General features: G+C 43.7%; 1 protein-coding gene across 1 annotated transcript in view; it reads right to left on the reverse strand.

Moving 5' to 3' along the window:
* The window catches only part of FRRS1L (ferric chelate reductase 1 like), a 28,406-nt gene extending 7,170 nt beyond the window's left edge, over positions 1–21,236 (reverse strand). Inside the window, 6 exon segments of the mRNA XM_065946506.1 lie at positions 1,400–1,646; positions 5,765–5,903; positions 8,006–8,090; positions 20,849–21,085; positions 21,088–21,136; positions 21,138–21,236. Of these exon segments, the coding sequence (XP_065802578.1) occupies positions 1,400–1,646; positions 5,765–5,903; positions 8,006–8,090; positions 20,849–21,085; positions 21,088–21,136; positions 21,138–21,236 (856 nt within the window).
* Between the last annotated feature and the right edge of the window lie 2,153 nt (positions 21,237–23,389).

The raw sequence follows: 23,389 nt of genomic DNA on the forward strand, positions 1-23,389 counted from the left end.
CATCTAATCCCATATCCTCCCTGCAAGGCTCAGCTCACAGTTTATCCTCTTTGAGAGATCTTAAGAGGATGAATAGGGTTTGATCACCAGAGAGGCATTAGAATAGTGTTCACGAGACAGGAAAAGCACAAGCCTGCCTGTAAGGTAGGCATGCGTCTGTGTTGTTTGGAGATATTGTGAACAGTGGCAGGATGCTGAGAGGGCTTATCAGGCAAAGTCTCCAGTGTTGGGGACGGCTTGGAATACTGGGCCATGATGCCATATGTGTAAGAAGATGACCTTCTGAGGTACAGCACTTGTCAGCAATTTCAAATGCTTGTTTTCATTTAATCCTTACAATAATGCTATGAAATCAATATCATTATTATCCTCATTTTAGAGAAAAAGAAATTAGAACTCAGAATTTAGATAAAGGCTAGATACAGCTACCAAGGGGCAGAATCAACACTCAAACTCAGCGTTTTAGATTCCAAACCCCATCATTTAAAATGAGTTCATTTCTCCAGCCTAAGACATAGTTTATTTCCCAGGGTACTAAGAGTAATCAAAAATATAATTGCAGATTCATTGTCAGTAACCTGGGAAATAAGCAAATGGAAAAGGGGTCACAAATCCAGAGGTATCCAGATGTTTTCCCAACTAGAAACAGGCAAAGAAAGGCATGAAATTTCCAACCAATCAATGGCAACAATTTGAAGGAAAGAAAAAGATCATATTAGGCAATAGATGGAAAAAAAAAAAAGTGAAAGTATCAGTCACTCAGTCATATCCAACTCTTTGTGACCCCGTGAAATATAGTTCACCAGGCTCCTCTGTCCATGGAATTTTCTAGGCAAGAATACTGGGGTAGGTAGCCATTTCCTTCTCCAGGGGATCTTCCCGACCCAGGGATCGAACACGAGTCTCTTGAGTCTCCTGCATCGGCAGGTGGATTCCTTACCACTAGTGGCACCTGGGAATCCCCCGAGCAGATTCCTTAAGCTCTCTAAAATGAGGATGATAATTCCTACAGTTCTGGCCATGGTGAGAAGTGAATGAGACCATTGTGAGAAATAGAGTCCATACACCATATACAGCAGACATACGATCTGTTTCATCAAGCCATAGCTCATCATAGATTATCTTGTATTTAACTATGTTAATTTAACATAACAACTAAGTTAACCTGCAAGTTAACTATTAACCTTCTTGCTTTAACTATACATGTGTATAGCTTGTCCCATTCTGTGTTCATGTGTATAGTAAGTCCATTACTATATTCTGAAGGCAGGATCCTGTCTCCTTTTTCTATGTTATACAAAGTGCTCATCACTTTCTTGGAAATAATGACTCCCAGTCAATAATGACTCAAGCACAGCAGTGTCTGGTGTTTAATCCAGACGCCAAAATGTAAGCTTACCCTGAATGGCTGGACCCCAAGCAAACAGGTAATACCAACTCAAATGCAGGTCGACAATCGTTTCATCTCTGGGAACGTTTACAGGCCGTTTAAATCTGCAGGTGACCCGATTGTTCTCAAAAACTCCTTCTTCGTCTCTGGCAGGGTTTCTCTGAATCTCCTTTGCCCACTGGCCTACATTATAGAAGTGCTGTATGCGGACCCTGCTGTTGTCGTCGTGGACACAGGCCATGACATCGTCACCACCCTGACACAAAAGATGATGGAGAAAAAAGTTAAGGTGCATCTTAGGCAAACTCTTCAGCTAGAGAGAAATTTCACTCCAAAATGTACATTCCATAACCTCTGTAATTGGAAGTCCCACCCCCAAAACTGTTTAAAATGCCATTAAAAAGCTTTAATCAAGTGACCAGAGTTTGCACCACCATATCTGGCATTGAGTGTCTCCTCATGTGCCACTTAGGGAAGATTATGTCACCAGCTCTCTGGTAGTCCTGCCAAAAACACAGATACTTAACCTAATCATGAGCAAACAACTCCAAACTGAAGGTCATTCTACCAAGAAAAGTGGCCTGTAACCTTCAAAAGGGTCAATATCATGAAAGACTAAAAAAGAAATTGCTAAAACACTGTTTCAAAATCAAGAAGAAGACTAAAGATATTGTCATGTCAACACATGACAACTAATGGTGTTCCTAGACAGACCCCTGAATCATAAAATAAAATTTTCTATAACGCATAGTATTGGGGCAAAGGGCAAATTTTGATAGTGGACAGTGTATCTGATAAAACTACTGTATCTATGTTAAACTTCCTGAATTTAATAAATTATATCATGAAAAAGAATATCCTTGATCTTAGGAGATACCTGCTTAAATATTTAGGGATAAAGGGTTATGGTACCTTCAATCTACAAACCTCTCAAGTTTGTAGAAAATAATAAAAATAGTAAGTAGTAGAAGTCAGAGGAGTAGCAGCAGTTGCAGCAACAGCAGAGAGAGATAAAGCGTGTACGGCAAATGTTACTGTTTGTGAAAACGTTCTGGAACCAGATGGTGGTGGTTCCACACCATGAATGTAGTTGATGCCACTGAACTGTATACTTGAAAATGGTTAAAATAGTAAGTTTTAGGTTGTACATGCTTTACCACAATAAAAAGTTATGATTTGGGGAAACATATATATAGGAGTTTATTAGACGACTCATTGGAAAAGACCCTGATGCTGGGAAAGATTGAGAGCAAGAAGAGAAGGGGACAACAGAGGATGAGATGGTTGGACGGCATCACCAGCTCAATGGACATGGGTTTGAGCAAACTCGGGGAGATAGTGAAGGACAGGGAAGCCTGGCATGCTGCAGTCCATAGTGTCCCAAAGAGTCGGACACAAATTAGCAACTGAACAACAGGTGAAACATGTATATATATAGGAGCTTATGGTCCTATTGTCGCAATCTGTTGGATCATAGGAAAAGCAAGAGAATTCCAGAAAAACATCTACTTCTGCTTCATTGACTATGCTAATGTCTTTGTGTGGATCACAACAAACTGTGGAAAATTCTTCAAAAGATGGGAATACCAGACCACATTACCTGCCTCCTGAGAAATCTGTATGTAGGTCAAGAAGCAATAGTTAGAATCAGACATGGAAGAATGAACTGGTTCAAAGTTGGGAAAGGAGTATGTCAAAGCTGTATATTGTTACCCTTCTTATTTAACTTATATGTAGAATACATCATGCAAAATGCTGGGTTGGATAAAGCTCAAGCTGGAATCAAGATTCCAGGAGAAATATCTGTAACCTCAGATATGCAGATGACACCACCCTTATGGCAGAAAGTGAAGAGGAACTAAAAAGCCTCTTGATGAAGGTAAAAGAGAAGAGTGAAAAAAAAATGGCTTAAAACTAAACATTCAAAAAACGAAGATCATGGCATCCAGTCCCATCACTTCATGGCAAATAGATGGGGAAAAAATGGAAACAGTGACAGACTTTATTTTCCTAGGTTCTAAAATCACTGCAGATGGTGACTGCAGCCATGAAATTAAAAGACACATACTCCTTGGAAGAAAAGCTATGACAAACCTTGACAGTGAATTAAAAAGCAGAGACATTAATTTGCCAACAAAGGTCCACCTAGTTAGAGCTAGTTAGAGCTATGGTTTTTCCAGTGGTCATGTACAGATGTCAGAGTTGGACCATAAAGAAGGTTGAGCACTGAAGAACTGATGTTTTCAAACTGTGGTGCCAGAGAAGACTCTTAAGAGTCCCTTGGACTGCAAAGAGATCAAACCAGTCCATCCTAAAGGAAATCAGCCCTGAATATTCATTGGAAAGACTGAAGTTGAAGCTCCAATATTTCGGCCACCTGATGTGAAGAGCCGACTCGGAAAAGACCCTGATGCTGGGAAAGATTGAAGGCAGGAGGAGAAGGGGGCAACCGAGGCTGAGATGGTTGGATGGCATCACAGACACAATGGACATGAATTTCAGCAAACTCCAGGAGGTCGCAAAGGACAGGGAAGACTGGCATGCAGCAGTCCACAGGGTCACAAAGAGTCGGACACGACTGAGTGACTGGACAACAATGACAACGGTCCTACTCCTGCAACTTGTCTATCAGATTAACATTAAAAAAAAAGTTCAAGGTGTTTATCAGCTATAAAAAATGTACCCCTCTGTGGAGAATACTGATAATGGGAGAGGCTCTGTGTGTGTGGGGACAGGGTATATGGGAATTTTCTGTACCCTCTTCAATTTTGCTGTGAACCTAAACCTCTCTAAAGAATAAAATCTAATAAAGAAATCAGCAATGCATTATTTCAAAAAAAAAAAAAGTCAATGACTATTACAAAGAGGTTCCATGTTGCTTTTCCCATGCATCAGGTTTTGAAAATTTTTAAATCTGTGCTTCTTAGAGTAATAGGAAGAGAAAAAGAAACCTAGATTTTAAAGGCCTTTAGATAGCAAAATGTCAAACATGAAATGTGGATGCTTCTTACTCAACCTGCCTCCTCTGAGCCAACGAATGGTAAGAGCTGCACCATGGATGCAAATCCATTCCTGGACAAGAAATGGTCAACTGCACTGCAAGCCAGCCTGTTGGATGGCACACAACCACTCTTTTTCCCATTGATCCTGAAGTAGGAGATAAGTGATATAGACTAGTATCCATGCAGTCTTACCAGGTGGACCCATTGTTTTGCAGCCTCGAATGAGAAGCTCATTCTTCTAGCGACCTCTCCAAAAACAAACTCAATGGAATTTTGATTGCATAGCCTGATCCCCGAATCTCTTCTTATGACCCACCTATAACCCAGGTCCAATCCACTGGCAAAAGCCTGTCAGTATTACCTTCAAAATATATCTGAAACCTCGGCCCTGCCCACCACTCCTGCTGCCCTCATCTCATTCTAAGAGCCTCAAAACAGACCAGGTGAAGAGAAGCATCTTATACAAAAAGCAGCCGCACATGCAAAGGTTCAACGGCCTGAGAAAGTGTGGCTGTTTGGGAAGCACCTTGGCACAATGCATGGCAAATGATGAGGCTCTGGAAGAAAGAGGGGAGGATGCGGCAGAGGACAGAGAGAAGCAGAGGCAAGGAATGGACAGCAACCTGGGTTCCTGCCTGTTCTGGCCACAGTCCTTTCTGAGGGCCAGATGCATCCCAATTCTTCACTCTGCTGTTGTCATATTATATATCTACACCTTCACAAGGCCTCTTGGTTGGCAAGGATACTTCTCTGCCCTTTCATTTTGGGCTAGGCTGGGTGGCTTACTCAGGGTAATGGAATATTACCAGCAGATGTGATGTGAACACTAGTTTGAAATCAACTTGGATGACTCTTGCGCTTCTGCCTCTGCCATGAAACAAACATGCAGTGGCAGCCACTGGTTCCAGAATGATTAGACAATACCGGAGTCCAACCCATGGACTGGAGCCAAAAGCAACTGAGTCCCAGCCAGTCCAGACACATGTGAGCAACAAATCAATGCTGACTGTTATCAGCCATGTGGTTTGGTGGGGCTCTCTTGCAGCATGACTGTGGAATTAACTAATGAATACAGGTGCCAGGACATATCCTGTGCTCTCATAACCAACCCTACCTTCTCCATTTAAAATAACTTGAATTATTATTATTTTTTTTTAACTTGTAATCAGAGAGCCATAACTAGTATAATCGCTATCATGCTGTGATCAATTTACTTGCTTGGAAAAAGAAAATCAAATACCAGGACTTGGCTTCTCCCATTTAAAAGTGGCACGGTCGCTTAGGGAAACATCAACACGCTCATTCTCTAAAATCTAAAGTGATAGAGCAGAATGAAGAGAAAAATCACCTTCCACCACGATTTGTGTCTTACCATTTTCTTGTCTGAAGAGAATCCAACTGCTACCCAGCCATCGGTGTCTGCACTCAGCTCAAATTCCACATCAGCCCCTATCATCCGGTAGCTAAGGAAGTAGTCGCAGGTCTCTGCATTACAGCCGGGTTTGCCGTATCTATAGGATAAACCAAAACAGGTATTACTGCTTCCTCTTCTATGTATTCAAATACATTAAGAGAGCATCTCTGTGTCAGGCAGGATGCTAAGCAATATGAATCAGATCTCTGCTACCTGGGATCCCAAAATCACAATTTCATTCAGGAGAGACTGCGAAGATGATCTGCTCCTCTTTATCTATGTACAAAAGAGGTCCAGAGATGAGAAGGGACTTGCAGAGTGAATCAAGCTGTGGCATGGGCCTCAAGTCCTAGCCAGGGTTCTCTACATCTTATTAGAGTTTCTCAAATATTCGCTATTACCAAATTATTTCTGACTCCTTTTGGAGAACAGAAAAATCCTGAGTTAATAATTTACATAATTTAGATTGCCATTTCTTTTCATTTACAAATTTTCGATTAACAAAAATGGACAAACTGAATACAGATTAAACTACAAAACCAGGACCTTTTAAATTCATAGCATTCAGGGGATAAATGATGTGGTTGGCTGAAACTGACTTCCTACTTACCCACCCATGGTATGTCTGACTGTACTCTGTGGGGTCCTTATTTTCAGTCTGCATCTTACTACTAGACACAACTCCACTCTCCTCCACTTTTATCTGTTTGAACTGCTCCAAAACCCTTATACATACAAGGCACCAAACAAATGCCTCATTTATTTATATTCACTGGATGTGAATGCATCATTTACTTAAAAAATTTGCCTTTGCTCTATCAAGCTGCTTGGGGCTAATACAATTCAGACACTAAAGTAAGATGTTTATCCAGATAATCAGATTATGCATTCGTTAATCCGTTTAAGGAGCATCACTGAAATGAAAGCATGAATTTAAATTTTCTTACAGAGAACTTGTGGATCCTCTGAGGATCAGCAAGCCCTAGTTTTAGGAATACTGCCTTTCAGAAACGACTGAAAACTACAGCAATGGGTGGGATAATCTAAGCTCAGATAAAAGGTATCTAAAGGTACAGGATGCAAGGCTGCTAAGTACTGATGGAGGAGGGAGACAAGGAACATGCAGCTTTGCAGGCAGATACCCTGGGCAGCTGGCAAGGGGTGTAAGCTCAAGACCACAGGAACTGGAGTGAAAAAGCTGAAAGGGGTGAGCAAAGCTAAGTGAGTGGGCCATAAAGCAAGTCTCCCTGAAGCCAGCAGGGCACTAAAACTCCTTTTCTTCTCAAAAATATCCCCTAATCACTAGAATTATTCATTGCTGGCTATCTTCCTCAATAATAATAGTATCACTAGATTTTAAAAAATTCCTTCGAAATACTCTTGCAATCCAAAAACTCAAATCCCCTATATTCAATTTTTAGTCCTTCAACTTTGAGTCCCGAACCAAAAAAAAAAAAAAAAAAGGAAACCACATTCATTGCAATGGCCATCAAAATCCTTACTCAAGGACAGTTTGTTTTTGGAAATAAAGGACTCAAAGAAAAGGAGGCTTTCCCAACAAAGCAGAGCTGTCTAGATGGAAGGCCACTGTCTACAATGCTGTTTTCTAGCTCCAGTCTATCACATCTAGATAGAAATCTACTAATAATCAGGCACTACATCTGAAATACCTAGCTAAACACTATAATCAGTGCGTACTGACTAGCTAGGACCATATAGCTATCCACAGTCATGACCATTGTTTTAAAAAGGAATTGGGTCTTAGACACATCTGATGGGTTGGCCCAAATGTTCGTTTGGGTGGTTTTTCCATAAGATGCTATGGAAAACCCAAATGAACATTTGGGCCAACCCAATATTATTGCCTGTCCTGCCCACACCCGTGCTGAATGAGCAGAGACAAAGTCTGTGTCATATAATTCTTCTTCATACAGCCAACTGGTTAGACCCCCGAGTCAATGGCATACAGTCATAAATGAAGAACCAGATAAGTAAGTTCCAGGGCCAAGGGGGCGTGAGACAGCTCAAGGCCTTTAAGACTGCAACCTGGGCTGGCCTTTGGAAACAGGTTACATCCATGCTGAAGTTATGAGGGGTGTGGACCCCTGGTGAGAGTGAACTGCATGCAATTTAAATACTACCTTGAGAAGCAAATCAAAGTCTTAGCTTTAAAGTTCTCCAACTCACAGATCTACCAACCTAAAGCAGCCCTTAGTCTTTCCACAGTCATCCACTTTGATTTTGGCAAATGGATCCACAGGAGGAGCAGTTGGGAAAGGGTAACCTGGCCAGTGAGAATAAATAATGGTTAGAAAATCCAGGACAGCGTTTCCAATGAGAAATGCTACTTCTTAGTAGGTTGACTATTCTCTATCGCACGAGTCTAGAAACAGTCAAGGCCTCAGAAAAGATCTCAGTTAATGCCTAATCACCCTGTTCATGAGGGCAGGTGTGGGGTACACATCTTTGAACCCAGCCTACATGTTAACTGAGAAAGAGCTTTCTCCTCATTTATAGGCAGGGTACCTGGGGGCACTGAAAGAGGACATAATATAACCACTGGCTCACCACTGTCCATCAGAAGCATGAAAATAGAATTTTATACAATACACTTGCTCTAAGAGAAAGAATGAACAATTCTCTATTCGATAGCAGAGGCTTTCCATTTATAGCTATATATTACAATAGGATCTCTCCGTTTCTGTGAACTATTTTTTCATCAAGCTGTAGAGAAAATTTTCATATCTCATATAAATCTGTTAATCACATCATTTCATGCATCCCTCTTGCAAGATGACTTGACATCATAATGCATTCAACCACACATCAAAGGAGAGCCTGCACTATGCTTCCAGTTTGTGACCACAAATATTTTTATTCTAGGCTGTTCACTCCACATACACAGGAAATGTGTGTGATTCATCTGGTATTCTCTGCCCAGCACAGTGCTTGGCACTGGACATTGAAATGATTATGCAATGAATAAATTAAATCACCCATAGATATTAGGCAATGCAAATCACTTTTTTTTCTTTTTCTTTTTTTTTTTTGCAAATCACTTTTAAAAAACTACTGTTAGCTTTTCTTTCCTCACTATTCTGAAGTCTTTTGTGGTTTGTAATGCTTTTTTAAATGAGGTTTTGTTTACTTTGTTTCATTAAATTATACTTAAAATCCAACAGGTCACACTTGCCTGGTTTATATCTGTGCATTTTCTGTTCCTCTCTACTACCCGAGATCTCTTTTAATTGGAAGATAACTGCTTTACAAAGTTGTGTTGGTTTCTGTTGTTCAACATGAATTAGCTATAAGCATACATATATTCCCTCCCTCTTCAGCCTCCCTCCCACCCCTCCTCCACCCTACCCGTCTAGGTCAACTACCCTATATGTTGATCACATGCTAAAGTACAACCCTACATTTTCACCATCCTTAAGTACTTGGGCAAAATGCATTACTTTTTCTACTTTCATGCTTATTTTATGCTAAGTCCTACGTCCACTTCAGTACTACAGAGTTCTGCCTTGGATGAGTGTTTATCTTGATATTTACTGAGCTCAATGCCACAACTATGTCAAGCATTTTCCTATACGTTCTTCCTTTTAGCTTTCACTACAATGCCGTGGCCATTTTTTTCTCAGGATATTTATCCAGGAATGCAAAGACTACTTATGTTTAAGATTCTAGAGGTGTCTGAAAGAGACAATCCCATGTAATGTTGTTTCGGACTAAGGTTCCCCATCTTCTTCCATTATACTTTCTAGCATCTAGAATAATTCATCAGCATACAGCAGATTTCCAGCTCAATAAATGCCAGTCATTATTATCCTTGGTTTATTATTACTACTACATTTTAAAACCATTGGGTAAGATCATCTCTAGAAGAATGGGTTTCTAAGCTCGAAGTAAGAGCAAGTTTTAGAACAAAGGTCACTTATAAATGTACTGAACTAGCTTATTCTGTTGCGGTGGCTTCTCCTGTCGCAGAGTTTCAGGAGCTGCAGCAGGCTGGCTCAGCAGTGGTGGTGTGTGGGCTGAGCTGTCCTTTGGCATATGGAATCTTCCCAGACCAGCAATAGAACCCATGTCCCCTGCGTTGGTAGGCGGATCCGGAGCCACTGGACCACCAGGGAAGTCCTGTAAGATGCTGTATAATAAAGAATTTCATGGGTTTTTGTCCCAGGTTCCTGGGAGGGAGGAATACTCTAAATCCTTGGCATTTCCCAGTGGGTCGTTGTTATTCGTGAACCCCTTGGGATCACACCTGCATTTAGGACTCAGGATGGACGCTGGTCAGTAGGAAGACCAAACACATGGTTACAGGTTTGGGGCTTTGAGCCAGCCCCACCTGGGACAGGGGGGAGAGGAGTGTAGACTGCTGGAGACTGAGTTCAATAATGTAGCTAATGATTAAATCAGTCATGCCTAGGTGATGAAACCCCAACAGAAACTTTGAACCCTGAAGCTGAATGCAGCTTCCTGGTTGGTGAACACAATGAAGTGCCAGGAGGGTGACACGTCCTGATTCCATGGAGAGGAATACTTCCTTCCAGGACAGGACATGAAAACTGCATTTGTGGGCCCCCAGACTCTGACCTGTGTGCATCTTCATTGGCTGTTCCTGAGTGTTCCTGAGTTCTTTGATACTAAAACTACAATTGTATGCATAGCCCATTTCTGAATCCTCTGAGATATTCTAGTGAATTACAGAGCACGAGAGGGATTGTGGGTGGCCCTAAGAAGAGGTGGCAAGAATACACAGAAGAACTGTACAAAAAAGATCTTCATGACCAAGATAATCGTGATGGTGTGATCACTCACCTAGAGCCAGATATCCTGGAATGTGAAGGCAAGTGGGCCTTAAGAAGCATCACTACGAACAAAGCTGGTGGACGTGATGGAATTCCAGTTGAGCTGTTTCAAATCCTGAAAGGTGATGCTGTGAAAGTGCTGCACTCAATATGCCAGCAAATATGGAAAACTCAGCAGTGGCCACAGGACTGGAAAAGGTCAGTTTTCATTCCAGTCCCTAAGAAAGGCAATGTCAAAGAATGTTCAAACTACCGCACAATTGCACTCATCTCACATGCTAGTAAAGTAATGCTTAAAATTCTCCAACCAGGCTTCAGCAATATGTTCAACTTCCAGATGGTCAAGCTGGTTTTAGAAAAGGCAGAGGAACCAGAGATCAAATTGCCAACATCCACTGGATCATCAAAAAAGCAAGAGAGTTCCAGAAAAACATCTTTTTCTGTTTTATTGACTATGCCAAAGCCTTTGACTGTGTGGATCACAATAAACTGTGGAAAATTCTGAAAGAGATGGGAATCCCAGACCACCTGACCTGCCTCTTGAGAAATCTGTATGCAGGTCAGGAAGAAACAGTTAGAACTGGACATGGAACAACAGACTGGTTCCAAATAGGACAAGGAGTGTGTCAAGGCTGTATACTGTCACCCTGCTTATTTAACTTATATGCAGAGTACATCATGAGAAACGCTGGGCTGGAAGAAGTACAAGCTGGAATCAAAATTGCCGGGAGAAATATCAATAACCTCAGATATGCAGATGACACCACCCTTATGGCAGAAAGTGAAGAAGAACTAAAGAGCTTCTTGATGAAAGTGAAAGAGGAGAGTGAAAAAGTTGGCTTAAAGCTCAACATTCAGAAAACAAAGATCATGGCATCTGGTCCCATCACTTCATGGTAGATAGATGGGGAAACAGTGGAAACAGTGGCTGATTTTATTTTTCTGGCCTCCAAAATCACTGCAGATGGTGATTGCAGTCATGAAATTAAAAGACACTTACTCCTTGGAAGGAAAGTTATGACCAACCTAGACAGCATATTAAAAAGCAGAGACATTACTTTGCCAACAAAGGTCCATCTGGTCAAGGCTATGGTTTTTCCAGTAGTCATGTATGGATGTGAGAGTTGGACTATAAAGAAAGCTGAGCACTGAAGAATTGATGCTTTTGAACTGTGGTATTAGAGAAGACTCTTGAGAGTCCCTTGGACTGCAAGGAGATCCAACCAGTCCATCCTGAAGGAGATCAGTCCTGGGTATTCATTGGAAGGACTAATGTCGAAGCTGAAACTCCAATACTTTGGCCACCTGATGCGAAGAGCTGACTCACTGGAAAAGACCCTGATTCTGGGAAAGATTGAGGGCAGGAGGAGAAGGGGATGACAGAGGATGAGATGGCTGGATGGCATCATCGACTCAATGGACATGGGTTTGGGTGGACTCTGGGAGTTGGTGATGGACAGGGAGGCCTGGCGTGCTGTGATTCTTGGGGTCACAAAGAGTGGACACAACTGAGCAACTGAACTGACTGACTGACTTGGATTGGTAGCCAGCTGGTCTGAAGTGAGGACAGTCTTGTTGTGGACCATGCCCTTTAACCTGCTGGGGTCATGAGTGCCAGAACTGAATTTCAAGACCGCAACTGGGTTTGGTATCAGAAGACAAGCGGAGCAATATTTTATTTTTTTCCTGAAATTAAATGATCTCCCTATTTGGGATAAAGTATGTTGGGACCACATGGCAATATTTAAGCTCCTGTTTCTCAGCTACAGCCCAGCCTATACAGTCAGCTCCAGGATGGGCTAGGACTCTGCAAACCACATTTCTCCTCTGCCAGCTGGCTAGTTTCTGCCACAAGGAAACATTAGAGGGAGGCTGGGAGGCAGGAGGACCTGCCAAAATCAGACCATTTGTTCCTGTTTGACTGCTGTCCAATCAGCAAGTCCTCAGCAACTCCACTTCATCCTTGCAGTGGCAATTGGTTTGAGTTTCCAGCCTTTTTTTCTTTTTCTTTTCTAGCTGTTTTCTAGACTCCCAGAACCAGACTCATCAAAGGAACCAGCACTGGCTGGGCAGATAGCCCACTCTCAGAGGATGGGTGAACCTCTGGGTTGAGGTCCCTTGTCTGAGTTCCCAGGTTCTCAAAACCTCAAGCCTTTTTCTCTGCTCCCTCAGCCCCAGGGCTGGAAGCTGCTTCCCACAGTGACTTTCTCTGAGCTCCCCTTTTGCTTCTGTAGTCCCCCAACACCTTCTCAGACAGCTCTCTGGGCTGGTTTTCAAAAAGCTTAAAAAATTGTTTTTTGGCTTTCCTATTGAATCTTTGGGTAGAGACTAAATGTATTAATTAATACATTTGGGTAGAGACTAAATGTATTAATCCTTAACTACCAGTACAATGTGTTTGTAGAAACCACATCTTATTAGCAGTTGTCATCTTGACATCTGGAAAATGATATTCAATAGAATCTACTTTGAATGCATTGTACAATTTTATTGGGAAACTATTTTGATTGTAGAATTCTAATTTTAAGTACCCTGGGTGCACAGAATGAATGATATTTCTCTTCATTTATAGAATACTCCATTGAATGGATATACCACCTGTTTTTAATCCATTCACAGGTTGACAGACAGTTGGGCTGTTTCTACTTTTTGGCTACTATGAATAATGCTGCCATGAACATCTGTGTACAAGTTTTTGTATGAACATGTTTTCAGTTCTCTTGGAGTAGGACTGCCATGTCATATGATAACTCTTATGTTTAACTTTGTGAGGAACTATCAAATTATTTTCCAAAGTAGCTGTACCATTTTACATTCTTACCAGCAATGTATTGTGGAAGGGTCCTTTTTTTAAATTTTTATAGTCAGCCTAGTAGGTGTGAAGTGGTATCTTGTTATGATCGTGATTTGCATTTCCTTAACGACGAATGAGTATAATTTCACGTACATATTGGTTATTTGTGTATCTTCTTTGGAGAAAGGTCTATTTAGAGCCTTTCTCCATTTGAAATAGGGTTAGTTGTCTTTTTAATGTTGGGTTGCAATGTACTAGCTTTTAAATCTCTGCTATGTCTAGGCTTAATGAACTTCCCAGGTGGCTAGTGGTAAAGAATCCACCTGCAATTCAGGAGATGCAGGTTCAATCCTTGGGTCAGGGAGATCCTCTGGAGAAGGAAATGCAACTCGCTCTGTATTCTGGCCTGGGAAATCCCATGGACAGAGGAGTCTGGCCGACTATAGTCCATAGGGTCATGAAGAGTTGGACACGATTTAGCGATTAAGCACACATACACGTCTAGGGTTATTTCCCCTTTTTCTTCCATTCCTAACATGGTCTGTCTTCTCTTTTTTTCTCTTGATCAATTTTGTCAGTATCCTATTGTGATAGTTAATTTTACGGGTCAACTTGGCTGGGCCAGGTACCCAGATATACAATCAAACAATATTCTGGATGTTTCTGTGAGAGTGTTTTTGGATGAGACAAACATTTAACATTTTAAATCAGTGGACTCTGAGTAAAACAGATTGTCTTCCATAATGTGGGCAAGCTTCTCCCCCAGCTGGGCAGAACAAAAAGACTGACATTCCCCAAGAAGAGTGAATTCTGTGGCAGATGGCCCTCAGCCTTGAACTACAATATTGGCTCTCTCTTGGGGCTCCAGCCTGCCAGCCCACCCTGCAGATTCTGGACTTGCCAACCTCCAAAATTGTGTGAGCCAATCCCTTAAAACAAATTTCTCTCTCTATTGGTCTCTCTTTCATCTACACACACACACACACACCCTATCAGTTCTGTTTCTCTGAATGACCCTTTCATTCGTATTTTCAAAAAATCATTTTTTACTTTTTTGATCCTCTTTGCAACCCACTCCAGTATTCTTGCCTGGAGAATCCCATGGATAGAGGAGCCTGGTGGGCTACAGCCCACGGGGTTGCAGAGGGTCAGACATGACTGACGCAACTTAGCACACATGCACTGAATTATTTGGTTTCTAGTCCATTAAATACTGCACATCTTTATTATTTCTTTCCTCCCATTTTCTGTAGAGTTATTCTTTTCTAACCTCACAGGTTTTTTTTTTTTTTGGCATTTCTCCTGTTCCCATATCAACATTTAAACCCTGCCATCAGCTGCCTCCAGGGGTTTCCGCCTGGACATCACACGCGGGAAGCGATTCTGGGCGCCCAACACCTCCCAATGGTCTTCCTCCTATGTTTTCTGTCTTAGTGAAGGATCCCACCACTCTCCCCAGTCTCCCAACCCCGCAGCCCTAGATTCCTCCACCCGGAACACTTTCTCCACCACCACCCCTTTCATTCCCACTCCTGAAACCTGAGCCAGCTTCTTGGCTATTGTACCACCTCCGATCTGATTTCCCTACTTCCCTTCTAATTCTTCCACTGCATGCCAGGTTTCTAAAACAGCACTCGGATCTTGTCACAGTGCTGCTTGGAGACCTTTACTGGCCTCTCCCCATCCTCTCCTACACTCAGTCATCTTCCTGAGAAATATGGGTCAGATACCCAGACCGGCCAGCTTCTCACTCTCCCCTTAGCTTTGTCCATGCTCCCACTTTAAAAATTATTATTGGTTTTAGATTTTTTATTTCCTTATTTTTAATTTTGGCTGCACTGGGTCTTCGTGGCCGTGCTCGGGATTTTCTCTACCTGTGGCGCATGCGGGCTTCTCCAGTAGCACATGGGCTTAGCTGTCCCGTGACACATAGTTCCCGGGGATCGCAGCTGTATCCCCAGGGTTGGAAAGCAGATTCTTAACTATTGGACCACCAGGGAGGTACCTTATTACTGGTTTTTATGTTTTTGTTTATTTGTTCCTTTCCCTCCATTTTCCGTTTGAGTGCTATCTTTTTTCTTTTCCTCTTTATCTAAAATTAAAATTTGGGTTAAGAATAAATAATATTGGTTTGGGGCCAAATTTTTTTTTCTCTTTCACTTCCCTTCTTCTCACATGTGTCCTATAAACCCCTCCAATAACTATTCTGTTTTGAAGCAGGATGAAAGCCATTTTTTCCTGCCTTCAGCTATTCCTATCACACAAGAGGCACTTATTTTCTTGGTTCATTTTTCCAGGTTCTCAACATGCTTTTGTGGTTTCCAAGCTTGTCGAACTCGCAGCCACTATCCGTTCCTCTTTTGCAATCCCTTGAGCCTGTTTTGCCATCCTCCACTGGGTGGTTAATGGCTTCTGGTTTGCTATTTATTGCTTCTAATTAACTCCTTGGATCACAGCTCTCAGGTATTAATTTAGTACTTAATTCCTTGTGAAGTTTTAACCAGAAATTATCTGTTCACATCTCTGAGAGTGATGGCATGCTGCAGCCACTTTCTCTTTCTGGACCGTCTGAATCATTTCTGCTTAGCAGAGCCACACAGAGAAGTGAAAATGTCAAGGGGCTCTGTAAAATGGAACATTCCACCCACGTGGAGTCTGTTCGGCAAAGCTTTCGTGGTAGCACTCCATCACTCAGGAACCTGCCACTCCCAGTGGACTACCCCATCACTTCCAAGCCCCTCTTCTCTCATTTGCCCATGAAAATGCCCCATCCTGTCTGTTCAATTGCATTTCCAAGAGCAGGTCAGCACCTGTACCACCTTACCCATGAGGTCAATCAACAAACCCACCCCGTTCTCTGCTACTTTCTGGCTGTGCGACTTCAGCTACAACATTTAAATCTTCTGTGGGTCACTTCCCTTAATTCTAAAATGTGAATGGCAAGAGTGTCTAAGTCAGAGTGTTGCCCTAAAGAATAAAGTTGATATGGATAAGGTACTTAGGACAGGGACTGGCACACAGTAAGTACTTACTAAAAGTTAGCACAAATTAGTGTTATGATTGGGCTAGATTCATAGAGATAAATTAGATTTAGATTACTGACCACCCCTTCTGTGATTTGTTTTCATTTTATTTTTCTGCCCCCAAACAGTCTATATACTATTTCTACTTTTTCACTGAACAAGGTGATGCGATCTTTGCTCAAACCGAAATACAAATGAATAGATATTGTAGCATGTACCCATGTTGGGAGGTTGTCTTTTTAATCTTAGTATATATGCTTCCCTGGTGGCTCAGAGAATAAAGAATCCACCTGCAATGTAGGAGACCCAGGTTCAATCCCTGGGTTGGGAAGATCCCCTGGAGAAGGACATAGCGACCCACTCCAGCATTTTTGCCTGGAGAACTCCATGGACAGAGGAGCCTGGTGGGCTACAGTCCATGGAGTTGCAATAAATCAGACATGACTGAGCAACGAACACTTTCACTTTCAATGCCCAATTTGATTTTTTTTTTCAGAGAACCCTCAGAACAGGAGGTTTGCTTGTAATCACGCAGTACTCTGTTTTATATTCTATTGTTATTCTGAATACATAGATTCTGGCTTGAGAATCTCAAGGGGAAAAGGTATGAATCATAGGATTCAAGCACCAAAAACCTGTCCAAACTCAACCACAGAGAGTTCAAAAGTCACGGCAGGGTTAGACAGTGTGCTGTGGGAAAATACCTTGCCAAGCAGCAGGGAATGGGAGAAGAAAAATCAGGGAAGACTCCCTGAAAGAGGTGGCATTTGAGCTGGGACTGTAAAGGAAGAGGAGTATAGGCTTAGACAGTGGGAGCCCCCAAGAATTCTGAAAACTAGCGTTATTAAATCAAAACATAACTAAAGTTTAACAAACATTTTAGGAGGTTATTAGAAACATCAAATTGGCCAGTGTTCACTCTCTGGCCTGGGGGTCTTGCACAATCTGGACACTGGAGAAATGGTCTCTGAACAAGGTAGGTAATGGTCACTGGGCTGTCCTATAGTTTCAGGAAATTCTCCATCCCATTATTCTAATTCCCTTTTTTTGATTTCACACTACCAGGCTGTGAAATCAGTCTGTTGGCAATTTTGAACCTGAGAAGGGGGTACCCTGCATAGAGAAAAACAAATAGCTCAATCACTAGAAAAAATAACCCCACTTGCACTGACAGAAGGAAAGAATAGTTTAAAGGTACTATTTCCACCTCTTCACTTGCCACTTCCTTCAGCATCAACTAGGCTCCCTCCTTCCTTCTCCACTGAATTCATCCCAGGAGAACTTGCCCATTGCCTCTCATTTTCTGAATCTGTCAACTACTTTAAGTCTTCCCTGGGCCTCCCTATGGCATAGGACACTTCATGATGCCCTCTTTTCTTTCGCCTGCTGGATGGGACACCCTTCTGGGACATCCCCTGGTTCTGCTTCTTCCTCTCTGGCAGCACCTTTTTAAAGCAGTGTCACTGATAATTTCTAAGGATCTTGGGAAAGTCTCTACTCAGGACCCACAAGGCTAAAGCCTAGGTCCAGGGTAATCTGGAAGAGATGCTAACCCCTGAGAGGCTTACCCCACAAACATCCCCACTAGCACCCACCAGATGGTTGTAGGGTCAGCCTTTGAAGATAAGCAAATGGTCAGAGAAAGGAGCAGAATGGACAATGAAGGCTCAGTGCAAGGGAGACAGGGAGTGAGAGATGGTTGTAAAAGAAAGTTGAGTCAGAGAGAAAACTCCAGGTATAGGAGATGAAGCTTCATCCAGGGAGGAGGTTGGAACTATCACAGATTTTTGAGGGTTAGAGCCAGGCTTCAGGCAGCATGTGCAGAATGGTCAAGGGTGGCAAGCAGACAAACTAAGAATCTGTACACCGATCCCAGGCCTTTTACCCCTGTAGGGTCACCTCACCCAAGTGCCTCCCCCTTCCGTCTCACCAAAGTCTCTTAGACTTCCTGGTTCAACTCTATAAAAGCCTTTCTTAGGGCTGCAGCCCACCTGATGTCCAGTTCATAAAACTGCCTGGACTACACAACTAACTCCATTCTCTGCACGTACAAACTGACATAGAATCTGACCTTGTCCTCCAGTAGAGAACACGTGCCCAGCGAGAATATAATTTCTCACATGCCACCTCTGAGTCACCTGGCCGTGTGCTAAGCAGACTATGAACAGCATCACTGTGTATTAAATGCTTTCAGAAAGAGATGGCTTTTGTATTAGTACTATGTAGTCTTTATTTTGGGGTTGCTTTGGGTTTTTGTGGCTGTGCACAGGCTTTCTCCAGTTGAAGAAAGCAGGGCTTCTCTCTAGTTGCAGTGCGCGGGCTTCTTATTGCAGAGGCTTCTCTTGTCGAGCATGGGCTCTAGGGCATGTGGGCTCAGTAATTACAGCTCACAGGTTCCAGAGTACAGGCTTAGCAGTTGTGGGGCGTGGGCTTGGCTGCCCTGCCACGTATGGGACCAGGGATCACACCCCTGTCCTCTGCATTGGCAGGTGGATTCTTAACCATTGAAGCACCAGTGAAGTCCTATACTATGTATTCTTTCTCAGAGCAATAGATTCTACTTCTGCTTGCTGTCCTTCTACCCTGCCCCTGCGTTCTCTCCTTCTCCCAGGCCACATGGCTGCCCAGCTAGAAGACTCCACTTTCAAGCCTCGCATGCAGCTAAGTCAAATGATTAGGTTCTTGCCAAAGGAATGTGAATAACAGGGATTTGTGCAACCAGCCTAAAAGGTAACTGCTTATCCTGAACTTCCTCTCTCTCATTTCCTCCAGCTTGAAAGAAGACATGCAAGCAACATGACCTCCACATTGAGGAAAACAAAGCCTTAGGGCATGCAGGAACAACAAGGAAGGAACTGAGGTCTTCGAATGACACGAATGACACGGTGGAACAGAGCTGGCCTACCAGTCTAGAACAGTCAGACTCATGTGAGAGAAAAACAAACTATCTTATTTAAGCCACTATATGTTGGGGTCCCTGTTTCAACAGATGAGCATCTACCCAACTAATCTATTTCCCCAAATCCATTTCTCCATAGAATATAGTAAGTCCAATTTTTGAACTAGTTCATATTCCTTTCCAGCTAAAAGGCTACATTTCCTAGTCCCCTTTGCACCTATGTGTGAGCACATGACTAGGTTGTGGCTAATGAAGTGTAAAGTGGAATTGTTTCATGGGATTTCTGAGTAATCTCTTTATAATCAGTGACCTTCTTCTTCCCACTTCTTCTTTCCCACTGTCTGGAAAGTGAATGCAATGGCTGGCGATCAAGCAGCCATTTTGGGCCATGAAGTTACACACTAAAAGTTGTGAAGAAGCAGAAGACCAGGATTAGTGTCTCAGATGACCAGTTCTAGATTGCCTACTTCTGGATTTCCTAACAGAGGAACTTCTGTCTTATTTGTGTTGTTAATGTGTGTTTGCTGTAGGTAGCTAAACTTAATCCTAAATAACAGATACACCCAGCATCGTATCAGCTGCTGGGACACACAACATTTCAAACCCCAACTTGATTCTTAGATATTCCTCTTAGCAGAGAAACGGAAAATCACTTTCCAAATAGCGGAAATAAGAAGCCCGTTTCCATTTCATGAAGAGCTGATTGGTAAGAGCTCTTACCAATTACCATGAAAGAGCTGATTCCATGAAGAGAATCAGCGTGGCTTTTGTGCTCACTGAAATATCGCCCGTGCAGGGAGGTCTGCGTGACAAACCCCCAACCGCTGGACCCAGGAGACCCCAACAATGAGGCCTCACACTAGGGGTCCAAGACATGTGGGAAAACAGTACAGAAGGGGGATGGAAGTGGGGAAGGAGGTGTGACCCAGCTGGGGGGGGGGGGGTGCTGGGCGGCGCGCAGGAACAGATCGCCGAAGTTGGAACACTAGCCACGGCTAATTTAGGTCAATACAGACGTGGAGGAAACAAGGCAATCTCTCTTTAAGCGGGGACTTGGGCTTCCCACCAGCTACTCTGGTTTCACACACTCTAGGCCAGATGGCAGTCTCCTCCCTTACCATCCGCTACCCCGTCCCTGTCACAGACAGACGCTGAAAACTCGGGGAATGGGGGGGTGGCGGAAGCGGGGGAGAGCGCGAGGGGCGGCGGGGGTTGACTCAGCCCCACCTGTCCGCAGGTTCGCAGGACTTGGCTGACCACCTCCCTCCCGGCCTCAGTCTCCCCACCTGTAAAGCCAGCAGCGGGTGGAAGGCGCTGACAGCTCCCCGGGTCTCTTCTCCAGGCCGACGGGCAGGGTGAGCCTTGCGCTCCGCGGTCGGGCCTCGGCTGAGCCAGCGGAGCCTCCATTCGCCTCCTAACCGAGTGCCCGCCCCCGCCCCCCACCCCACTCCTGCCGCCTCCGTCCCGCATCCCCGGCCTCCGCTCCCGCAGCCCCTCATCCTCCCGCAGCCTCACCCTCCTCGGACAGGTAGCGCAGGTCGTAGAACTCCCCGGCGAAGGTGCCGTAGGAGGAGTCGTGGCGCGGCACGGCCTCGTCGCCGCCCGAGTCCCCCCGCGCGCGGCCCCGGGGTCCCCGGCCCCCCGGGCCCGCGCCGTCGTCCGCCGGGCTGGCTGCACAGGCGGCCGGCCCGGCCAGCAGGAGCAACAGCAGCTGCGCCCAGGACCGGCGCGACCGCGCCATCGCTGCGCACGATCCCGCAGCCAGGCCGCTCGGGCCGCAGCGGGGGCGCCGCGGGCGCGGGGCCGGGACTGCGTCGCCGCCAGCACGCGTCCGCCCCCCGCCTGCAGCCCGCGCAGCCGCGGAGCCGCCCGCACCCGCCGCCTCCCAGCCCAGGCTGCGCATCCTCGCTCGCTCCCGGAACCTCGGCTTCTTCCTAACAGCCTCACCTCTTCGGGCCGGACAGCCTCTGCCTCCGCCCTTTTCCCCATTTTTCCTACCTGCCTCCATGAGGCTCTCACCGAACAGATTTGACCCTACTTCACTCTTACTACTATTCAAAAAGTGGTCCACGGCCCTGGAGCATCAACATCCCCAGGTGCCAGGAACGTTAGCATGACTAGTCTCTGGCCCCACGGCAGACATCTATCTGAATCAGGATGCATTTTTCCAAGATCCCCGGGAGGTCCCAATATGCGTTTCCATTTAAGAAGTGCTCTCCTTAAAAAAAAAAAAAAAAAAAAAAAAAAGAAGTGCTCTCCGGAGGATTCACCTTGGGGTACACCTTGCCCGAGTCACTGCCTCCCCGACTTTGTTTTTTAGCACTTTTTGGTTTATATACAGCACTCGCTATATCCATTATTTCTTGGGATAGAAATTGGAAAAGTTGAAATAGCAAGTCCCCCACTTTATAGAGAGGTAAACCGAGGTCTTTAGAGCCAGAGGGGAACAAGAACCCAGCTCTTATGGGCTGGATTCACGGAGACTTTTGGAGTGTGTAGTCAGAGGCTGCCCTTGCCCTTGAGTAACATGCCCCCTTCAAAATCAGGCAAGTGGTTTGCTGTTTCCCCACAGCAAGCACACACAGGCCTTGGCAGGCCCAGGCTGTGGGATTCCGGACTTTCCCAAAATCATTCCTGCTGCGTGTAATTCTCTTCCGGTTGTTTACTTTGCCATTCATTCATTCATTCACACCAAGCACTTACTACGTGCCAGGTCCCGTAATTCTTTCCTAATGATGGTTTTGGAATGATAACACATTCAAACTGCTGTTTTCCGCTAGAAAACGTGCACACAATTCTTTTTATGCTGGTATTGCAGAGCCAGCATTCTAGCTTGCTTTTAAATTTTATTTTATTGCATAAACAAAGAAAATAATTATGGTAGCAGAGAAGTGTAGAGGTTTCTAATGTAGAACCAGGAATCAGGCTGTTTGTGGCAGTGATTAGCAACCTCCAGGATTCAATGGAATTTAGGTAAGATGGTGAAGGTGAGGATGAATAGGGTTCAATACTATAAATGGCATGAATGAGTATCCTGATGTTTATGCTATACAAATATTCAAAAGAAACTGGTGACTGCAAAGGTTTTTTTGGCCCAAGGCAGATGGGAGACAGAATTCTGCTGTGGAAACTGAGAAGTTTTTTATGTCCCAGAGGTCAGATGTTTGTTTTTACGTATCACTTAACACTGATGGTGGGTTGTCCAGTTGGTGTTTAAATCACCTGATAGGTGATTCGGGTATAATTCATGGAAACCCTGGACTTCACTAGGTCTCCCAATATTCTAGTTGTTGCAAGAAATAGATCACATTTATTGCTTGAAAAAGGTAAGATGAACTATAGTGACTTTAGAAATCAAAACAAAGAGATTTGTTTTTTGCAAAGCTAGGCAAGACGTAGCTTTGCAGAAGATAAAATTCGAAAATACAAAAAATTCAGTCAATTGAAAATCTGTTAACGAGTTCTCCCTAAAAAAATTTAATAAAACACCTTGTTCTTTAAAAAGTGAAATGTTTTTCTTTTCTCATCTTCCTGTTTATCAGGAAAGATAAGGCCAGATTTAAATGGCAAGCACTGGACTTCTGATTTTCATGTTAATTCACTGGTTTGGGAATCCAAGTTGTTACCTGTTACTTTATTTTTACTGCCTTCATTTTAATTAATATAATTAACAATGCTGATGCTAGAAAGAAAGCATATTAAAACCAAGCCATTCTCTGGTAAACTGGCCTGATAATATCATGTGGGCTTTTTTTTTTTCCTTTACAGAGAATATTGGGCGGTAGTATTGGAGAAAGGTGTGCACCCACAGCCTAAAATGAAGCATGGAGGTAAACTGATTTCAATGATCTAAAACCATGATCAAGGACCTGGGGTCGATGGACTCAAAGGAGGCCTTAGATGGGCTTCAGGAATGGTGTGAAGATCCAATGAAAGTGCTGGAATAACGTTTGACATGTGGATTTTTCTAGGGAGAACACCCACAATCTTCATGGGTTACTTCAAGTCTGCATGCCACTCCAGGGCCTTAGAACCTACTCTGGTTTCCCTATGGAC

Source organism: Muntiacus reevesi, chromosome 10 (genome assembly GCF_963930625.1).
Source record: "Muntiacus reevesi chromosome 10, mMunRee1.1, whole genome shotgun sequence".
Classification (NCBI taxonomy): domain Eukaryota; kingdom Metazoa; phylum Chordata; class Mammalia; order Artiodactyla; family Cervidae; genus Muntiacus; species Muntiacus reevesi.